Source organism: Metarhizium acridum, assembly GCF_019434415.1.
Source record: "Metarhizium acridum strain ARSEF 324 chromosome Unknown scaffold_1, whole genome shotgun sequence".
Lineage (NCBI taxonomy): Eukaryota > Fungi > Ascomycota > Sordariomycetes > Hypocreales > Clavicipitaceae > Metarhizium > Metarhizium acridum.
The window spans coordinates 3,268,185-3,282,848 of NW_027094015.1; the positions used below are offsets into that span (position 1 = coordinate 3,268,185).

Sequence of the window (14,664 nt, forward strand, 5' to 3'; positions counted from 1 at the left end):
CCATTTAATGCTCTGTTGTGAATAATGTAAGACGGAGCTGCGGGTTTTGTTGCCGGCATCTATGGGTTATGCTCCCCAAGTTATCGCACCAGACACTTTTAGTCTCGAGCTGGTCGGCTGCAGGCCACTCCCGGCTTCTTAATGTGTCAAGTTCCACACTCCAGCCACAGACACCTCGTCTTGGATGCATGTCTGCCATGATAGTATACACTGCATGCGACCCAAGGCGGGAACAGTTGATAATATTCCCCGAACGCCGAGTTTTTGCGTCCCTGAATACCTGCTGGGTGGATACATACTAGCACCACTACGTACTCTAACTGGTGACTCCTGTATCGGCCATCGACGGCGGCAAAAGCCCCATACGGTCGCGATACCGGTGTTTACTCACCAGCAAAGCTTATCAACACACACATTTGTCTGATTTTTATTTTTTTTTTCCGTGAATATGGTTGGCCCATATCAACATTGCCGGTCATTGAGCAAGATTGATTAGTTTCCTGCAAATACGCCAGCTACCAAGGAGTTGGGTTCAACGTTTCTTGGGGTATTCCCACACTAGGGCCACAGCGGAGGGCACCGAACACAGTGCGTCAATGTGAGATTTCGGTGCATGCAAGACGCAAAAGTGGTCCACGTACCCAAGCCTGGTGGTACTCGGTTTAGCTATGGGGTTTTATCAGAGCCAACTTGCTGGCAACAACTATCGACTGGAACACGAGAAAGATAGGGCCTTGCCCACATTATGGGTGCTTCTGCATTAGATACCATGGGCCGTCATCTCGTGTGCCGCCTGGTCAATGGTAGGCAATGAGGCTGGAAATTAAGCTCAAGAACGGATTGGTGCCTCAGAGCCTGAAACTGGCGTCGCAACCGGACCTGGAGCGAGTACGCGATTGTACTTGTGGTTTGTTTTCCAGAATGGCGGGAGACTTTTTTGCTGAGACTTTTATCAGCGTCAGCACTCAAGTGCTCCGTGACACATATTACCTAGTACCAGACATTAGTACACATGATACTCCGTACTTGAATAATATCTCGGTCCGTAGTAACGTGGCTGTGGCGGGAAGGATTCAGCACAGATGTCGAAACATTTGAACCCTTTTTCAGATTTGGGCAACTGCCCTTCCTTGCCACCGCCGCCGCGTCCGACTGTAAGCTTTAACTGATAGCCTTTGGGGCAGCTTTTGGTCGATTCATTACGCTGCAATGCGTCAAGGCCGAAGCAAAGCGACGCTCGGGGGATGAAGCTGTCGTTTATGTCTCAATCGCTTGAGCCACCAGTATGGTGCCCGAGTACTTGCTCAAGTCCATTGAATGATCAACGTCCGGTCCGTTAAGAAGCATAAGAGTTGCCTGCCGCTACGGCCGCCATGTGCATTCAATGCTCAACTTGGCGCATCTGGGTCACGGTCCAGAGCCCCAGATCCCCATGGATGCCAGCCAACATTGAAGATGGGTCTACGTAGTTCGTGCGTCGTACATGCCGCCATCCACCCAAAGGCTTTTTGACGTCCAAGGAGCTTGATACTAACTACAATGAAGAAGAAAGGGGAAAACATACCTAGGACGATACAACATCCAAGCCATGAGGGGCGCTGGGACAGATTTAGCAGCCGATCGATTGTCGAGCTGTGTGTGACTCTGCAGGGCACATGCAGGGATCTGAGGCCGAGCCGCCCGCTGATTGCTCTAGCCCGCAGCACGCCTTTTACCTGTTTGGCGTTAGCGTCTGCACCAGACTGGTGAGGGCCTAGTCACAGTGCGCCGAGATGGACCTGCCCAAGGGCTCTTGCTGCGCTGTGCTGAAGTCAACCTTGACTCCATCACGGCTGGCTCAAGTGCTCCCTCATAAGCCATCCGCCGGTGACAACCGAGTTCAAAACATATATTCCATAGACGACGCTTCGATATCAAGATCTGAGGACAGCCGAAAAGTACTCGTCGGTCTCCCTGACGGCCATTGGCAGTACTGTAGGCGACGACGCAACCTTTGCTCCTGAGCGCCGCAGCCTTCTACTCTTCTTGGAGACCCCCTGCTTCTGTGTATGCACCAAGGCATGTAAGTATCATCTGCATGACCTGTGCCGATTTTGACCCGTTTCGCTGTAGCGCTGATGCGCCAATTTGATATCGTCACGGTGCCAGGTTTGTGCCTTGCTAGCTACTCAAAGCACCTAGGCAGTTCGTTGCTAGGCTGGGCGCTTGGTAGGCAAGGAAAAGCAGCATGAATCAACATAAGATGCCCGGTTGATTGATATTATGCCAGTTGGGCTGATTGCAGAAAACGCTCCGCAAAGACGTTATTGCCATGGCAGGTTTTGGTGGCATCATTGATGCTTTAATCTGCGATCTTTGTATCAGAAGAACAAGGCTCATGCTGAGTGTACAAAACCTGCCAGCCCGCTTACGAGGACTTTGTTGGATCAGCAGCCATTTTTCATGTGTAGATCGCTGCACATCTGGCTTCATTAAACGTCAGAGCTGCATACTAGCTTAATGTTCAGTCAGATGGGGTACGGGGTAGTTACATAACAAACATAAAACGCCGCTTGCATGGAGAACACCAGATGGACCGAGGAGAGTTTGGGCGACTGACTGGTGGCATGTTGTGTCAACGGTTGGCTGGCAAGACGAGAGCTCTGAATGGGAAGGAGCATTTGACGAAAGCGCGCAATTTCCTGTACACTGACGGTCCTTGGCTGGCGCCGTGTGGAGACTTGGTTGGGCCTAGATGCTTTCGTCCTCCAAGCCAATACGATTCGCCAACACCAGCCAACATCATCAACAGGGAACCGCCAAGTGCTGTCCAGGGCAGGCTTACTTGCTTGTCCCATCCGTCCCACCTCCCACCATCAACCAATCCACCACGCATTCGAAAGGAACGTCGGCGTGGTGCACCCATGCGCTGCGTGCCCTGCTCCCACAGGACGGCAGGCCGAGTGGGCCATTGGCCTGCCTGTCTTCGCGAGCTTCCACGCAGTTGCGAGTGCCGGCTGGCTTAATCAACTCTTGCTACGGCGAAGAGTGGGCACAAGCTCCAGTGACGGGACTAGCGACGTCGACAGGACGGCCCGGTTTCGTCAGGTTAACCTATCCGGTGCCTCCATCAGGTCACGACATAGCTCACCGCCAGAGCCTGATGGCGGGTCGATAAGAAAACAAAGGAGACCAGGGGAGCATGACGAGTGAGTGCAAAGTGCGGCCAAAAAAAAAAAGGTACCTGGTGTGTTACTGGCTGCTATAGAGAGTCAAAGGGTTCACAAAATGGCGCCATGGAAGTAAGGTCAAAGAATAACCCTGGCAGGTGCAGGACGAGACAAGGCACGATGTGATGATGGCTGACGATCCAATGGCTGTGGTGTTAGATGTCTCCGCCAGCTCATGCATCTCCAAGCTTCGTCGTATCCCTTTGAATGCTTTAAGGTGCCACCTTCGTACCGAACAAGGATGTCAACCAATAAAAAACCTTAATATGAAAGATACATAACCCCACTAAGAAATAGTATGATGGTATAAGTACCAGTAATCTCCCTGCTTACAAAGAGCTACATCGCACTTATCGCAGCCCGAAGGTTTAGTGGCTGACCTTGTTGCCAAAAAGGTACCCGCTAGGTATCGCAGAAAAAGTGGGTCCGTTACAAAGGTGGCACCTTAAAGCATTCAAAGGGTATGGTACGGCATCCAGGATATCAGGTTGTGATGCTACATGCAGAGCACAAGCTTCGCGCTGTGGCGTGGCGTGGCATTCGGTTGCTCCATCGGAGCCTTTCTGCGACCGAGGCAACAAACAGGTCTTCTCAACCGAGCACGACAAGGAAGGAGAAAAAATCGGTCGCGGTAACTCGATAACTCAAAGCTTGGCCATTTCAATTATTTACACTCCCGCATTCGACAGGTCAGCAGTATAAGGCGGTCTATTATCCAGCAGCCGGATCTGGATCTGTCTATAAAACAATTGTAACCATGTCGCAGCCCTTTGTGGCCGAGTTCACATATATTCACCCAGCATCGGTAAGATTTTGATAATACTTGGAACGCTGTTATGGCAACACACGCCTGTCGGGGACAGCAAGAGATGCATTGGCAGGCATTCCGATGACTGGTGCCCAAATGCCTATCCTGATGATGCTGTTTTTCAGAAAATTTCAAACTCAAGCAAGCCTGAATCCGGGTATTTGTTCAGAAAATATCACGGGCAAGTTCTGTCCAGGCCCGAGACGTACCTCAAGTCACATTTCAACCAGTTCGCCAATCAGTTACAACTAAAAGTGTGGTCGTTCTACGTGGCTCGAGCCTACTGCTCTGGATACATATAGCATCAGTATATTGGACCCGGAGACATCCGTACAGCCTTGGTTGTTTGCCATCACGTTGTTATAGGTCCATCCGCCAAATACTGTCCTTTTCCAGCCACAACATCATGCTGAAGAAGAATGGGACCTCTTTCCAAAGCTCCTCTGTCACCCGCATCCCACCATGCATGTTCCGCCGACCCACAGTCCTGGCTTGAAACGGTTCCACGTTCCAGACTCACGGCCAACTTCTTTATCCGATGGACCGACCGATCTTTACTCCGTGGGGGGTATCGAATTGCGGATGTGTTTGACTCTCATTTACGGATTTGCGACGGGCGGAATCAGGCCTGTTCCCACAAAATAGTTGCAAACTACTTTCAAAGGTTGCGCAGTAAAACAGGCTACAAAAGGCCAGGTCTGTATATTATTGATCGTCTATAAGTTAACTCATCGTCCCATCGAAAGCAAGTACAATTTCTTCTCCAATGGGGTTGAACAGAACGGAATGAGTTTGCTATTTGTACGTTTGTGCATAGACACACTGCTACCGTGTTGCGCGATGTAGCAAAAACAACAGGAGGCAGGAATGTAACTGGGTGACTCTAACGACATCTCGGTGCTGTTCGATAGCGTCGAGGCTTAGCAACGGAAAGGTCAACGGTAAACCTCTCTCAGCAGTATCGGTTAAAAAATATTTCTTCAAGATGTGGATTGTTCTCAAGATGTGGATTGTTCTCTGGCCACCAGTTTATCAGTTTAACTGAGCGTTGGTGCCTCTCACGGGTATGCGAGATTGATCTTCACATTCATAAGCCATCTTCGGAATTATTGAGGTGGCTGGCACCCATCTGCACCAAGATACTAAACAATGATTACGGCTACTTTTTATTCGTCTACAAACCTTGGTATGCATGGCTACAGTTTTGATGCAGATAAGATTGGACAATCCTGCAGGCCCAGTATGCACAACGGGCGAGGAAGCATACTCCAGGACTAGTGGCACATGCCAACCAGGTCGAGGCATTGCCCATCTGCCAGACGGCCCTCCTCGATGTGGCCCGGATGTGCCAGGTCATGATAGTTGGACAAAGCCGACCGTTCCGTGGTACCAAGTTTGGAATGAGGAGCGCGGGTTGTTAGGAGCTCACGAATCAGCAACGCAGAGTATTAGTGCAGCTCGTCCCAAGTTGCCAACTTCTCAGCACTTTGTCAAGTTGGCTCGGGTCTTTCGGCAACGGCCCATCGTTGGCCCTATGTACGGAACGGCCATGGAACAAGTGCCGGGGAGCTTTTCACATTGTATGGACAACGGTTGACTAGGACGCCTCGTCTGTCTCGCAATCGGTGTATGTACCTGTCTCTGACTCCACCAATATAACCCCATGATGTTCACCCTGGAGGTTTCCAAGGGTCGTAACAGACGGGTGATTGGGCCGACATTCGCACTATGGAGCATACGTCACCAGAATGATCCATGGAGCATGAGTACAGCTGTACGGAGAAACATGAGTGTGCTATAGATTCAAGTATCTATCTGTACCTGGAGGGCGGCCCTTGATCGGCCAGGTTTTTTTTGGACCCAGCTTGCGCCCATCAGAGGCGCTCACACCAGCGTCAGGGCCCCTGCTTTCCCCAGGTTTTTAGTGCGGTGCAGATCACAGCCGAGAAATTAGAGGTGGGCAATGCTGAAGGAACTTGCAACTAACTAACTACCTGGTACTCCAGAAAGTGCGAGGCGTGGATGCTTCCCTGGTCGAGGCATGCACGAGCTAGACCCTGGGGTAGCACGGCTTGACTGTGTCTGGCAAAAGCCTACGGGAAAACGAGTGGTACTCATCACCAGAAACGAGGAAACGGATGCTTGGCTAAAGTTGTCATTTGCCCAGTGGTGTAACTGGTCTGCTCCTCGGGAGAGTAATTCCCCGAGCACTTCACCATGTCTTCTATCACATGTTAATCAACGGGCTTCAGTTGGGCAATGAATAAGTAGGACAACTTGCCGCCCATGGCACCGGGGACCACGACGATGGCCCTTTGAGATAACGACCTGATGAGCTGGGCCAGACCGCTTGCTCATCGCAAGGCAAGGGCGTTGCGAGTAAAAGGCCACCAACGGCTACCAGCGACCGGCTTTTAGGTATTACTAACCATGCCTTGTATGAGACGATTGTGTCTCTAGTATGGAGGAGAGAAAAGAGGGAGAAAGCAGTCGCACAGAGCCGCAGATTACCCAAAATGACAAGCCGACGACGCGTGATGGATACGATTTCACACCAAACGAGGTAAACTGTGAGGGCGGTGCAGTCGGCAAAAGTCTCGGCGCAAGAAGTTTGTCTAGAACGACGGCCAAAGATAACACATTCAATGCAACAACAGGGATATAACTCCAGACCCCACACACACTCTCAGCTGCGTGAATACAAGGGGCCAATCGATTAAACAACGGGTTCTGGGGGTTGCATTAGTGGTTGTAATTAGACCAGAGGAAAGAAGACATCTTTTAGGGCCAGCTTCGTCCAGAAAACGCTCCCGCGCACCGGCTGAAATACCATACTTGTCAGGAGTATGAAACTGGATGCAGTTGGCCGCGAGCCAACGCAAGGTCATGCGCAAGGTCACAGGGGGGCTTCCCTGTTGTAACCATGAATCCGTACCCTTAGGACATGATGGCATCTATCCAACCAGACCCACGTGGAAGCAAAAGTGAAAGATGATGCGAATCAAACTGCGCCAGCCATATACGGTCTATTCTAGCTTACAAGAGGGGCTCTTTGACTTGTCGATTGCTGGACATTGCACCACGTGATGTTTGTCGCTTTCGATTACTCGGATTTCCGGGGCTTACCGCACAACCATGGCTGATGGGATGAGAATGTCATTTCGGGCGAAGGACGCTTTTCGAAATCCAACACGTGGGGTAGGTAACACATTGCCGGCTGGAGATTGCGGTTTTCAAAAACAATCCTTACTAGTTCGCCTTGGCCAGGCTGATTCAAAGTGATGAGTGACATGAGTTATGACATTTTCCGAGCTGTTGGTATGGCTACCCTAGTCTTAAGTACTGAAGAAGGTCAAGTCGCATGGCTGGTGAGTTTCTGCCAGGATTGTTGCCTGGATACAGGCCAGTCAGGTTGATGTTCCATACCGAAGACGGTGAATACTTTTCGCGTCGCAAGAGTGCGTCTCACCAACACCCTGCGGGGAGGTCTGGAGAGCGCAATGGCATATGTAGCGTCTCCGGACGACAGGTTGGGTGAGCAGCAATAGCTGATACAAGTAATGGCTAATCGGGGAAACTTGGCAGATTTTGGAACCCTTTTCTTTGCCTCTTTCATTTAATACTATATTTGAGGCTCTGTATACCACTGATCGTTCTTATTCTTCGCTGTCCACAGACAATCTTCTTGTATACGTCAAGTCGTTTATGAAGCAGAAAGACTTGATACATCTTGATGTACTTGCTACATGTCATACATTTAGCCATGAGAAGCAGCAAGGGCTGCGCCCCAACGACAAGGTTGAATCGCGAATCGTGGGACTCGATGGGATGTGTGTACCAATGACTAGGTTTCTGGAACGAGTCAAGATGAAAAAGATGGTGTCCTTGTTACTATAACGATGGACGTGGTTGACCACTCTCCTGGAGCCTGCCTTGCAATCAACGACTATACTTGGAGAATGGGCAATGATGAGCACGCTCGGATCTCGACCAGACGAGCCTTGGGATACTACAGCACTTGGCTCACAATGTTTGATTCCCAGCGGATTCCGACCTGGCATGGAGCGAGTCGAACTCCTCTCTGTGAACTAGTTGGTATCGAAAGGCCTTTACTTGAAGAGCATTGCTTGAATTATATTATGCTGTGGTATATATCACTTTTCCATTTGAATATAGTGTGAATTATATACATAAAGGTGGCATCTTGTTTCTGGGCGAATCTTGTCATCTGCTTGAATCAGGGTGACATTCGTCTCCAACCTGCCCCCTTTCTCCTTATGTACTCTCACGTTTTCGATTCATGGATTCTTTGCTCTTTTATCCCTTCAACCCTTTATTCCCGCTCTTTTTTCCCCATCTTCTTATCCGCGTCTTTCATGATCCCTTTGCGTAATGTGCGTGCGTGCGCCCCTTTGTACCAATCCAGCGTCGATGGACAAGACCCAAGTGCACCCTTTCCGTCATCTCGCAGAACTCAATGAAATAACAATCAATAGACAATAAAACAAGGTCAGATATACATGACAAGACGTCGATTCGCGGCAACTCTCCCGCCATGCACGCGTTTCGCTAAGCGCCCGCCACCCCCGGCCGTGTTCCACCTCATGCAAGTTGCAACTTGTCATTGTTCAATATTCACGAGTCTACTTGCCCTCAGGTCAGAGCGGAAAAGCGTCACACCCAGTAAATGTCCCCTTGGCATCGGCAACGGCGGCATTTCAAACTCGCTGCACCGTGTGGAATCCCAGTTTCCGCTTGCAGCAATGGGAATCTCTGCCTCTTGCTCGTTCCGTCCATGGCTAATCTGCGCCACGCGGAGAGGCGACGTGCCTACGTCACGACTACAACACCACCTTTCATCGCCCTAGAGCAGGAAATACTTCCTTGGAACCAATCGCTTAAATCTGACCGTCCAGCAGATCAGATCCCCCGGCTCTTTACGTAGTCTGTGGTCTTTTTACCCTGCTGTCCGGGCGGTGCTTGTCTGGCGACGCAATTTCGCTGCATGATTCTTACAGCACCGGAACGCTCTTGATCTCATTCGCAACCTCGCAATGAAACCATTATTCGCACCCATCACTCTATCGCTCTTCCCGGGGCTGAGCCTCTCGGCCGTCGTGACAGTCACCGTCCCCCCGGCCATCCCGTCCGACGAGCCGCAGTGGAAGACAACCGACAAGTTCACGTCGGCGATCCTCAACAGCACCAACTTCTACCGCAGGGAGCACAACGCCACGGCCGTCTCGTGGAACAAGACGCTCGCGTCCTTCGCCGCCGACTATCTCGAACAGAGCGACTGCAAGTTCGAGCACTCGGGCGGTCCGTACGGCGAGAACCTGGCCGAGGGGTATCCGAACGCCACTGCGAGCGTCGAGGCCTGGGGCAACGAGAGGGACAAGTTCGACTTTGGGGACCCCCGGTTCACGCACGACACGGGCCATTTCACGCAGCTGGTGTGGAAGAACACCACTGCTGTCGGGTGCGATAGACGGCTGTGCGGCGAGTCCGGGTGGTATCTCGTGTGCGAGTACTGGCCGAGGGGGAATGTCATCGGGCAGTTTGGGGACGAGGTCGGTCAGGAAATATCCGCAGTGGCCGCCATGTTGAAGCCGAGCATCGTGTCTGTCGTGGCTCTGGCCATGTGCGCCGTAATATTGGCCGGGGCGTGAAAAGTAATGCTGTCTTTTGCCTTTCTTCCAATGGCCATGGCCCCCAGTGCCGTGTTTTCTTGTCTGCCATGTTTTGTCATGAGATTATGAGGAATGGAAGCATTGCGGAATTTTTGCGTACATGTTGTAAGCGATGGTTGTATGTTATTTGAATGGCCTAACGTAGTGTCTGTGCTGATTTGATCTCGAGACAAGCTCAACGCTTGGGAATCTAGACTCAGCTACTAGATTCAGCTTGTCGTATATTTGGTCACTGTTACCAGCATCTCGGGTTCCATGAAAGTGAAAAAATCTTGTTCAAGATTTGCCATCTACAACCCTAACGAAGAAGTTTGTCGGCTTGACAAACCAGTAATTCTCGGTTTTCCAGCCATCTCGCCCACCAACCAGCTCAAAGTCAAAGTTTCTCACCAGCAGTGGAATCAGCTTGGACATTTCCAACAAGGAAATATGTCTCCCCAAGCATGTGCGCGACCCAAGGCCAAACTACAAACGATTAGCAGACTGCCGAGGCCGATGGCCACATGATTGTTACTCACCGGTAAGTAATATGCGTTCATGGCCTTTATATCAGCTCCGTTATCACCAGTCTCGATCCATCGTTCTGGCCGAAATTGCTTCGCGTCAGGACCAAACACGTCCTCATTGTAGTGCGCGACCCAAGTGTTGAGACCAATAACCGAGCCTGGAGGGAAGAAATGTCCGTCAAGCTCCAAGCCACCGTCCGTGACTACTCGCCAGAGCGGTAGGCCAGTCGCAGCGTGCAGTCGAAGAGCTTCTTTGATGACAGCCTGCAGATACGGCATTTCTTGGCTCTGCTTGAACGTGAGGTGCGTTCCATCAAATAGACCCTCCGAGAAGCGCTGTTGGACCTCGTCTCTTAGCTTCCGCAACGAGTCTGGATTCCGAATCAAATGGTACAAAACTGCCGAAAGGCTAATTGCCGTGGTGTCGGCGCCGGCAATAATGTTGGAGAGCCCCATCATAAAAAGGTGATATGACGTTACTTTTTGCGGATTGTCCTCATTCTGAACCATGAGTTTCTCAAGAAAATCCTGAGGAGCATTCTCATCCAAGGAGACGGACCTCTCTGCATATTGACCCCTTTCCGACTTTCTCTGTTGGATTCTTTCGCTCACAAACTTCATGAGATATGTTCTCCCGACAGCTCCGCCGACATTTAGTTTGTTCATGGCATGGTAAATGTACTTGTGCAACGCCGGGAAGATGCCTACCAGGGTGCTGTATATCATGGATCCATGCAAGGCTCTCATGATGCCATCAACGTCGTCGCCACGGTCGAGGAAGCCGAATCTTTTGGAGTACGTGATGTTACCAATGACATCAAATGCATAACACTGAAACCAGTGTGTCATGTCAATGGTGGAACCATGTCTGGCAAACTCGGAGAGTCGTCGCTGCAGAATATCGGTACACTCGTCGACGTAATTCTCATAGCTCACCAAGCTCGACATGCTGTAGAGGCCCTGGAATCGCCTTCTGGTTTCTGCGTGTCTCTGGATGTCTCGATCCGGAAACAAGGTCCAACGGTCTGGCGACGGGTGTTTCCAGCCCTCATACCAGTCCGACTTTGGCATCTTGGATGCGATGCCGTAGACTTTGCTCACGGCGTCCGGGGCGTCAATGCTGTACACGTTGGGGGCAATGCGCACAACCCGGCCGTACCGACGATGCATTTGAATATTGTCATGTTCAAAGTTTCCCTCGTAAACGCGCTTGAAATACCACAGGCGCGTAAACCGTGCCCAAAAGGGTCCAGGGAGAGATCGCAGTGGGGAGAAGACGGCGGTGATGACGGCTGCAGACAGGCATGTGAGAACAAGGGCGATCAGGGCGCCGCCCAATATCAAAAGCAAGTACATCGTGTCTTATCACGAACATGTACTGAACTGGGGAGGCGCTCGGTTGTTGCGTGAAATATCTGGGAGGGTATATCGCTGCCCCTGGGCTCTGACCACCAAAGCTATAGCTTTTTGGCCCTGACTCTAGCATGGCCAGAGATTTGGGCGCCTAGGTAGATGATGTAATTCGGATCACGGCAATCTTCGGCTGAGATCTGGCCACAGAAGGAGTTGGAGTTGACACCAGATTCCGCATCCGCAGTGGATAAAGCAGCGAGTGATTGCTGCAACTCACTGCCGGAACCGAGATGCCGAACAGCGAACAATCCATGGCCAGGCCGTAAGCGTAAGCAACCCCGCATTATGATGGCCAACAGGAGGGAGGATTTCCGAAGTTGACGGTGACCATGGCGCGAAAGCAAGCGTCCGTGGACGAGATGGTGAGTTCCAGGTCGGCGGCCTTGTTCGAAATCTCACACGTGTTGACGTGCCCCATCCATCGTGTCTGTTCGACGTCATCTCGCAAATCTGCCCAAGAAGCACCCGACGCAATAATGGAACCAGCGCCGGCCGTTTTTTTTTTGGCTGCCATACGAAAGAGCGCCATCATCTTGCTGCTTGTCGTCCATCGTCCACAATGCTCCAATTTTTCTGCGGATATCTTAGTGTCCCTGGTGCACGTGTGGATTTCTCCATCGACACTGTGTTCGCCCGCTCCCACCAATAGCGTGTTGTTGTTCACGGATCCCGCCTCAGCCCTCAAACACACCTCGTTTCGTTCCGTCTTCATCACCATCACATGCATTGGCCATCGTTCCATTTTCCAGCCAGCGGCACCGTGTCTGATCGAGCTAGCATCGGGATGGAAACAGATTCCTCTCTCACCGTGTCGTTACCGTTTCGTTCCTATCCCCTGTTGCGCAAAAAATGGGCATGGCTTCCCCTCCCGACAGCGTGGCCAAGGAAAGGGCCATCCTTTTCTACTTGCTGCCAACTTTCTCGCCTTCTTCCTGCACATTTTCTATTTTTTCCCTCTTCCTCCCAACATTTCTCTTCAATAACAAGGGCAACTTTATGCTGTTTCCAACTGTTGCCATTCAAGGTCTTGGAACTGGATAACCGAGAACCATCACGACGTCACAGATCACTGACTTGAGTGAGTGAGCATTTGGCAAATGCCTTTCCTGCAATCCTTTGGGTAGAGGACACCTACCGGGAATCATAAGAGCCGAAACGTACACGTCGTCTTTACTCTTGTCTCGCACCTCATATTCCCGGCTTGGCGCTTCAGGCAAGAAGCGCTGCATGAATGGTTCGTATAATTTCATATTCATAATTGGAAGCATCAACCGCTAAAGCATGTTCATCCAGAAAAAAATCGGCGATTTAGAACCCGACGCAGGACCAAAACCCGTGGGATTGTAGATCCCGCTGGCCCAAGATCGGCGCCTGGTGTTCCGAATACATCACGACGTCATATTCTCTCCGTCTCTGACACGTGGTGTTTCAAGAGCGAGTTTTCGACTGCCTAGTCTGCGGACTGTTCTAGGACCCATACTCTTATTTTTTTTTGGAAATCAACTAGCTATTTGCCAGTCATTTTATCCTTCAACTCCACAGTATTCTGACGGATTGCATCTGGAGTTGGCTACTTCAACCAAATAGCATCAACCGGTACGGCCTCACGCCTGTGCAGTTGCAGTAATGGCAAGAAGTCTATTAAACCTAGCGAATACCTTGTGCGTGGTGCTGCTGTTGGCCGTGGAGGCATCGGGCTCACTCTTGACCCTGACAAATTTCGAGTCAATATCCACCATGTCATTACCATTGGGATGCGCCTCCGCATACAATACACCACTGCGAGGTTGCTCCATGGAGGACTTTGGCGAAGGCAAAACTTGCTCCTCCACCTGCATAAGCAGAATCCTGGAAGTAGAGACGAAAATTCGGGACTCATGCGTTTTGGCCAGGACTGGGTCAACTTCGTTGTTAGACCAGGCACAAAAAGGAAGGCTCGTAATTGCGATTTGCGGTAACAGGCAGTCACCCACATCAGCGCAAACCAGTTCCTCAATTAGCTTTCCACGGCCAGGGACCTTTTCCAGAATACCGTTCGATACGCCGCCGCCAACTTCGCCTAGACGCACTACCAAGTCAAAGCCATCATCAACTACGTCTGCTACACCTACACTGAGCCCAACTATGTCATCAACTATAGCACCAACTATAGCACCAACTATAACACCAACTACGTCCTCAACTACGTCCTCAACGAGCGACGACGATGGCGATGTGTCAACACCGACCTCTACCATAGCGTCAATAGCCACGGAATCAAGGACACAAGAGGACAGCACAGAAGTACAAGTGACTACGACAAGTACTGCTACGTCTTCATCAACCGACGAGCGTCCGCCTCAACGAACACAGCCACCTGGAGGAGGTGGGAGCCCTTTTGACTTTGTACCGGGAACTGCGTCGCAGGAATCTATCAATTTTCTCTCAAAGATCCTTGCAATCCTTTTTTTTGCCGTAGCAGTGTACATGAATTGATGAAGTTAATGATGGGAGCCGTGGATTACCAAGGGGTGTTCATTGGAACAGGGCCATATTGTAATGTGCACGGTGCTGGATACATCAATGGGGAGTTTATTAGACGGATTTATACCCGGGTTACCTAGATGGTCGGAGCTGCGTGTGTGAGGGCAGAAATAATGTATAAGATTGATTAATTATTGTTTAATGTATTGGATGTACGAAGATCAGGAAGGCCCCGATGAAGCTTTTCTGGCCTTGGCCTCTGCAGAGTAGAAGAGTATCAATTCAGATTATGTAATCTTGGAGTAATTAACCTCAAAATGCTGCAGGCTCCGTATTCTCCCCTGGTTAAGAACATACCGAGAACCGTTTCAAAAACAGACATGTTCTAAATCAGGCGCGGGGCCCTGTAAGCTGATGGTGTGGATAAGCTGCTGTGTTACCAAATATGAATACTTTGAAAAAGAAAACAAAACAAAAATAAAAATTATGGCGAGTACATGCATCAATTCCATACCGCAGAATCAGTGGCGCTCACAACATTGCTTTGCGGACGATGAGGCCACGCGCAACTCGCG

The 14,664-nt window shown here is 50.7% G+C and overlaps 4 protein-coding genes across 4 annotated transcripts; 1 reads left to right on the forward strand and 3 right to left on the reverse strand.

Moving 5' to 3' along the window:
- Nucleotides 1-2,507: 2,507 nt before the first annotated feature.
- Nucleotides 2,508-2,837, reverse strand: J3458_000973 (uncharacterized protein; the record flags this gene model as incomplete). The annotated part of the gene is made up of 1 exon (XM_066116450.1): nt 2,508-2,837. One exon carries the CDS (start codon nt 2,835-2,837, stop codon nt 2,508-2,510), a length of 330 nt encoding a protein of 109 aa, XP_065978332.1.
- Nucleotides 2,838-8,142: 5,305 nt separating this feature from the next.
- On the reverse strand, nt 8,143-11,952 carry J3458_000975 (uncharacterized protein). The gene is made up of 2 exons (XM_007809777.2): nt 10,226-11,952; nt 8,143-10,172 (listed from the first exon to the last, which is right to left on the reverse strand). The coding sequence occupies exons 1-2, from the start codon at nt 11,567-11,569 to the stop codon at nt 9,984-9,986; spliced, it is 1,533 nt and encodes a 510-aa protein (XP_007807968.1). The 5' UTR covers nt 11,570-11,952; the 3' UTR covers nt 8,143-9,983.
- On the forward strand, nt 9,072-9,686 carry J3458_000974 (uncharacterized protein; the record flags this gene model as incomplete). The annotated part of the gene is made up of 1 exon (XM_007809776.2): nt 9,072-9,686. The coding sequence occupies one exon, from the start codon at nt 9,072-9,074 to the stop codon at nt 9,684-9,686; it is 615 nt and encodes a 204-aa protein (XP_007807967.1).
- Nucleotides 11,953-13,230: 1,278 nt separating the features above from the next.
- Nucleotides 13,231-13,863, reverse strand: J3458_000976 (uncharacterized protein; the record flags this gene model as incomplete). The annotated part of the gene is made up of 1 exon (XM_007809778.1): nt 13,231-13,863. One exon carries the CDS (start codon nt 13,861-13,863, stop codon nt 13,231-13,233), a length of 633 nt encoding a protein of 210 aa, XP_007807969.1.
- Between the last annotated feature and the right edge of the window lie 801 nt (nt 13,864-14,664).

What these genes read in the sequence shown, in the direction of transcription:
- J3458_000975 (XM_007809777.2), bottom strand. Translation starts at nt 11,569, where the DNA reads ATGTACTTGCTTTTGATATTGGGCGGCGCCCTGATCGCCCTTGTTCTC. An exon ending in TGAACGCATATTACTTACCG is followed by an intron (nt 10,173 to 10,225) that starts GTGAGTAACAAT and finishes AATCGTTTGTAG; the next exon opens with TTTGGCCTTGGGTCGCGCAC.